The 6,000-nt window shown below is 51.2% G+C and overlaps 1 protein-coding gene across 6 annotated transcripts in view; it reads right to left on the bottom strand.

Moving 5' to 3' along the window:
- Positions 1-3,537: 3,537 nt before the first annotated feature.
- The window catches only part of MTHFSD (methenyltetrahydrofolate synthetase domain containing), a 176,889-nt gene continuing 174,426 nt past the window's right edge, over positions 3,538-6,000 (bottom strand). For all 6 annotated transcript variants that reach the window (XM_073554881.1, XM_073554880.1, XM_073554882.1 and 3 more), the window contains 4 exons: positions 5,672-5,762; positions 4,777-4,889; positions 4,580-4,705; positions 3,538-4,253 (listed from right to left, as the gene is read on the bottom strand). In XM_073554881.1, coding sequence (XP_073410982.1) covers positions 3,774-4,253; positions 4,580-4,705; positions 4,777-4,889; positions 5,672-5,762 — 810 coding nt within the window. In that variant the 3' untranslated portion in view covers positions 3,538-3,773. The remainder of the gene's footprint in view (positions 4,254-4,579; positions 4,706-4,776; positions 4,890-5,671; positions 5,763-6,000) is intronic.

Below are 6,000 nucleotides of genomic sequence, written 5' to 3'. Positions count from 1 at the left end.
GAGGGCAGTGGTGTAATAATCTGCAGGATATATCACTGTGTATCTGTCAGGAGGTGGAGGAGCGATGCTCTGCAGAGAGGGCAGTGGTGTAATAATCTGCAGGATATATCAGCGTGTATCTGTCAGGAGGTGGAGGAGCGATGCTCTGCAGAGAGGTCAGTGGTGTAATAATCTGCAGGATATATCACTATGTATGTCAGGAGGTGGAGGAGCGATGCTCTGCAGAGAGGTCAGTGATGTAATAATCTGCAGGATATATTACTATGTATGTCAGGAGGTGGAGGAGCGATGCTCTGCAGAGAGGGCAGTGGTGTAATAATCTGCAGGATATATCACTATGTATGTCAGGAGGTGGAGGAGCGATGCTCTGCAGAGAGGGCAGTGGTGTAATAATCTGCAGGATATATCACTATGTATGTCAGGAGGTGGAGGAGCGATGCTCTGCAGAGAGGGCAGTGGTGTAATAATCTGCAGGATATATCACTATGTATGTCAGGAGGTGGAGGAGCGATGCTCTGCAGAGAGGGCAGTGGTGTAATAATCTGCAGGATATATCACTATGTATGTCAGGAGGTGGAGGAGCGATGCTCTGCAGAGAGGGCAGTGGTGTAATAATCTGCAGGATATATCACTATGTATGTCAGGAGGTGGAGGAGCGATGCTCTGCAGAGAGGGCAGTGGTGTAATAATCTGCAGGATATATCACTGTGTATCTGTCAGGAGGTGGAGGAGCGATGCTCTGCAGAGAGGGCAGTGGTGTAATAATCTGCAGGATATATCAGCGTGTATCTGTCAGGAGGTGGAGGAGCGATGCTCTGCAGAGAGGTCAGTGGTGTAATAATCTGCAGGATATATCACTATGTATGTCAGGAGGTGGAGGAGCGATGCTCTGCAGAGAGGTCAGTGATGTAATAATCTGCAGGATATATTACTATGTATGTCAGGAGGTGGAGGAGCGATGCTCTGCAGAGAGGGCAGTGGTGTAATAATCTGCAGGATATATCACTATGTATGTCAGGAGGTGGAGGAGCGATGCTCTGCAGAGAGGGCAGTGGTGTAATAATCTGCAGGATATATCACTATGTATGTCAGGAGGTGGAGGAGCGATGCTCTGCAGAGAGGGCAGTGGTGTAATAATCTGCAGGATATATCACTATGTATGTCAGGAGGTGGAGGAGCGATGCTCTGCAGAGAGGGCAGTGGTGTAATAATCTGCAGGATATATCACTATGTATGTCAGGAGGTGGAGGAGCGATGCTCTGCAGAGAGGGCAGTGGTGTAATAATCTGCAGGATATATCACTATGTATGTCAGGAGGTGGAGGAGCGATGCTCTGCAGAGAGGGCAGTGGTGTAATAATCTGCAGGATATATCACTATGTATGTCAGGAGGTGGAGGAGCGATGCTCTGCAGAGAGGTCAGTGGTGTATCACTTGTTCCTTCCTGCTGATTTCTCCTGGTGATTGGGGATCTGTGTGTGGAGACCCAGAGATTATATCACGTGGTGTGATCGACATCTAGTGGGCAAACTGTGAAAAGCAGCGAATCCTCCGCAGTGATGTGTTGTCCTATATACTACAACAAATGGCCGCTCAGAATAACAAGCACAGGAAGCCGAGCTGTAATTAAACAGCAGGCGAAGCGAAGAGAACTAAATATCCAATTAAAATTTAATGTTTATTGATAAAGTTAAAATGAGGGAAACAAGACAAAAATACACAAAAATACCGAGTAGGGAACCAACGAAAAAGCTCCCCAGCGATGACGTGCCGGCGCATGTGGGCGGCTCCCAGTGCAGCAGGAATTATTTCCATAGTAAGCAATGCAAACACTAGAACAGCCTGAAGACATTGCTGTTGTGGCGAAGCGGTGAGCTGGCGCAGAGGATCAGTGCTGTAACACCGCGCCTGCCGCCTCTCACAGCGACTACAACCCCGTCAGAGGGAAACATGACAATGCTACATGTGACAGACCACCGAGATAATGGAGCTGTAACAGCAAGCACTGAAGAGTGGCAGACAATGCGCGTGGTCCGACGGTCACAGGGGCTCAGTGTGAACCTGCTTTCATCTGTGAAGAGCACAGGGCGCAAGTGGAGAATTTGCCAATCCTGGTGTTCTGTGGCAAATGCCAAGCGTCCTGCACAGTGTCGGGCTGTGAGCACAACCCCCATCTGTGGATGTCGGGCCCTCAGACCATCCTCATGGAGTCGGTTTCTAACCGTTTATGCACATTTGTGGCCTGCTGAAGGTCATTTTGCAGGGCTCTGGCAGTGATCCTCCTGTTCCTACTTGCACAAGCGGTCCTGCTGCTGGGTTGTTGCCCTCCTACGGCCCCCTCCACATCTCCTGGTAGCGCCTCCAGCCTCTGGACACTACGCTGACAGATACAGGAAACCTTCTTACTACAGCTTGCATTGATGTGCCATCCTGGATGAGCTGCACTACCTGAGCCACTTCTGTAGGTTGTAGAGTCCGTCTCATGCTACCACGAGTGTGAAAGCACAACCAACATTCAAATGTGACCCAAACATCAGCCAGAAAGCATTGGTGCTGAGATGTGGTCTGTGGTCCCCACCTGCAGAGCCACTCCTTTATTGAGGGCGTCTTGATAATTGACAATAATTTCCATCTGTTGTCTATTCCGTGACACTGTCAGTCAGTGCTGCCTCCTAAGGGGACAGTTTGATTCCACAGAAGATTGATTTGCCCGGAGTTATGTTCTGTTGTTGAAGTGTTCCCTTTATTTTTTGAGCAGTGTAGTATTTGCATTGTTTACTATGGAAATAATTCTCGCTGGACTGGGAGCCGCCTACAAGCACCGCACGTCATCGCTGGGCAGGTTTTTCGCTGGGCCCCCTACTGTCTTGTTTCCCTCATTTTAACTATTTATCACTAAACATTAAACCTTATTTTGATATCTTGGTTCTCTTTGCTTCCTGTGGTTCTGTTAGTGAAATAAAGCCAGAGAATTCCAACACAGCACAGAGGATTTCAGCAGATGATGCTGAGGGTCTTACAGAAGGCCACCGACAGAGCTACATAGCGGAAGGAGCAGAGTTTCCCAGCAGCACAGAGGATTTCAGCAGATGATGCTGAGGGTCTTACAGAAGGCCACCGACAGAGCTACATAGCGGAAGGAGCAGAGTTTCCCAGCAGCACAGAGGATTTAAGTAGGACAGTGAGCCCATCTTACAGGGGAGGTACAGGATTACGAGCAGCACAGAGGATTTCAGGAGAGCACTCATTTCGAGGGAGATGCCAGACTGAATGTTACATAGCGCCAATGAGCAGCATCTACAGCAGGGCAGAGTATGTCAGGAGAGTGATGTTCTGGTCTTCGGGGGGGGGGGGGGGGGGGGGAGAGTCTGAGAAAGAGTGTGGCGGGGTCAGTACCGTTCTCTGCTCGTCGCTGGTACCACCAGCCCTGATGTCTCACTCTCACCAATCATTGCTCTGACTGGGGGCCACAGACAACCCCCTGGGGGCCAGAGTTAACCCCCAGAGGGCCACAGATAAACCTCCGGGGGCCTCATGATTCCGCTGACATGCAGGTTTATTCATTCCACTCATAGAGGTCACAGGACAGAGGACTGGGGGTAATTATGGCGACTGCCCGGAAACGTAATACGTATGTCCGCCATTGCAGCTCCTGTCCTCTGTTATCAGCCGGCTCTCCCACACTCCTGGAAGTCTGCTCAGTTCTCCAGGCTGAATTACATTTTCCCATCCTCAGAGCGGCGTGCCTTTCTGCCAGTTCTCCGCAGGAGACCTCTATTTTCCTGCGGGGGCCCCCCCATGTCTGGAGTCCTGGCTCCTCTTCCTTTGATCCCCGGTCTCTCTGTCCCACTGGGCTCTGGCCATTTCTACCCGCACTCGCTGCCCCCCAATCCTCAGCCCCTCCAGGATCGGTAGAGCCCTCTGGGCCGTCTGTGGGTCCATGTAGTCCAGGAAGGCTCGGTGCTGGGCTCCCTGCCAGGCCAGGTGCACCGGAGAAGCCCCCCGCTCTCGTAATATGCCCTTCAGCTCACTGACCCTGGTAGTGGGGGGGATATTCCCCATATAGACAGTGCTGACCCGGCTCTGGTCTGGGTGCTCTGTGGTGGGAACAGTGGGACTGGGGTGGGCCGCTCTTGTAGACCCCCTCGTGGGCAGCTCCGCTTCGCTCTTCAGCGTCACGTCTTTCCCAGCGCTCCGCTCCATTTCTTGCAGTCTCCTCAGGATCGGAATCTTACTCATTAGGTCTCGACTGATCTGAGGGTCCAGGGGGAACAACAGTCATCAACATTCTCAAAAACAGCAGAATCCCACCCAAGTCCTGACGTTCTGCAGCTTCATCACACACTTTAGGGGATTTCTCCCTCCAGACTGACACATTGCAGCGAACTATCAGCTCAGTAGAGACAGAGAGATGTGTGCAGCTCAGAGGATACAATTGTAACAAACCCGCAGCTGAGAGAAATATTAGGTTGAACGGGTTTTCACCTCTGGATGAAGATAGTTTGTATACACTGACAGCGAGCAGCCAGGCACATGCAGGACCCCATTATACAGGGCCCCTCTACAGACCCCATACTGACCTTGGACCATATAATCCCCTGTGGCTTGGGGCGAGTGCAGCCAGTTGTGATGACCCGCGTGGGGGTGAGGATATAATCCACGGTCAGGTCGTGATCATCCAACAGATCCTCCGGGAAATCCAGCACCTGCAGACGACAAGACGATATCTGCGCCTCTCATCTTACACCAAGACAAAACCGTCCCAGACTCCACTTACCTGACAGTCATGGACCACAGTGATCACCACGGTCCGCTCTGTCACCGCGCCCATGGCCACCATCATTGCAAACTCCATATCTGCAAAACCCTCTCCTTTCCCGATTCTCCACCCTGAGGACAATGGAAGAAGTCACATTATTCCCATAATGCCTCAATGATTGATGACCCCATTTCTTGTGTGGGACGTCTGGGTCTTCTCGGAGGCTGGAACTATTCTCTTGTGAGGTTTGATGGGACATCTGGGTCTCCAAGGGGCAGGACCTCATATTTTGTTAAAGGTGATGCAACATCTAGGTCTGCTTGACGGCTGGACCTATTCTCTTGTGAGAGGTCATGGGACATTAGGTCTCCTTGGAGGTTGGACCTATTCTCTAGTAAGGGGTGATGGGACATCTTGGTTTTCTCAAGGACTGAACTCCCTCTCTTGTGTGGAGTGGTGGACCATCTGGAATTCCTTAGGGGCAGGACATATTCCCTAATGAGAGGTCATGGGACATTTAGGTCTCCTTGGAGGTTGGACCTATTCTCTAGTAAGGGGTGATGGGACATCTTGGTTTCCTCAGGGGCTGAACTCCATCTCTTGTGTGGAGTGACAGGCCATCTGAGACTCCTCAGGGGCAGGACATATTCCCTTGTGCGAGGTGATGGGACAGTTGGGTCTCTCTGGAGGCTGGACGTATTCTCTTGTGTGGAGTGATGGGCCATCTGGGACTCCACAGGGGCAAAGTTAATACAGTTGAAAAAAGGCACACATCCATCAAGTTCACCCACCAGTTGATGGGTAATTTTGATCTCCTTGGGGGTTGGACCTACTTTGTGGGGTGATAGCTGGGCCATTGTTCTCTGTCTGTATAACCGAGTGCTCGGTGGCCCCGGCTCGTGTTTCCTGTTACCTTTCTCTGATACAGCGACAGATCCCACAACCACCAGATCTACCTGCATCGCAGAATCCAGGCCCAACGGGACGCTGAAATCCTTCACCCCCTGCAGGAGAAGCGAGAATATGAGTGGACAATGCCCCGGAGATCAGATGAATGAGGACCACATCCTCAGCCCAGCCCCACCTGAGCCTCACATTGATGAAAATGGATGATTGCAACCAAAATACTCCAACATCAGGTAAGATTTAATAATAACCGCATCAGCGCCTGCTGTGTCGGGTACTGAAGCTTTGTGCTGTGTCCTTAACTGAGACTGGTTCTGAGCTGCAGTACCAAGCACA

Source organism: Dendrobates tinctorius, unplaced genomic scaffold (genome assembly GCF_039654945.1).
Source record: "Dendrobates tinctorius isolate UK_male_01 unplaced genomic scaffold, ASM3965494v1 ptg000214l, whole genome shotgun sequence".
In the NCBI taxonomy this organism is placed as follows: Eukaryota; Metazoa; Chordata; class Amphibia; order Anura; family Dendrobatidae; genus Dendrobates; species Dendrobates tinctorius.
Note: the sequence above shows the minus strand (reverse complement) of the source record. Positions and strands in the feature narration are given on the sequence as shown.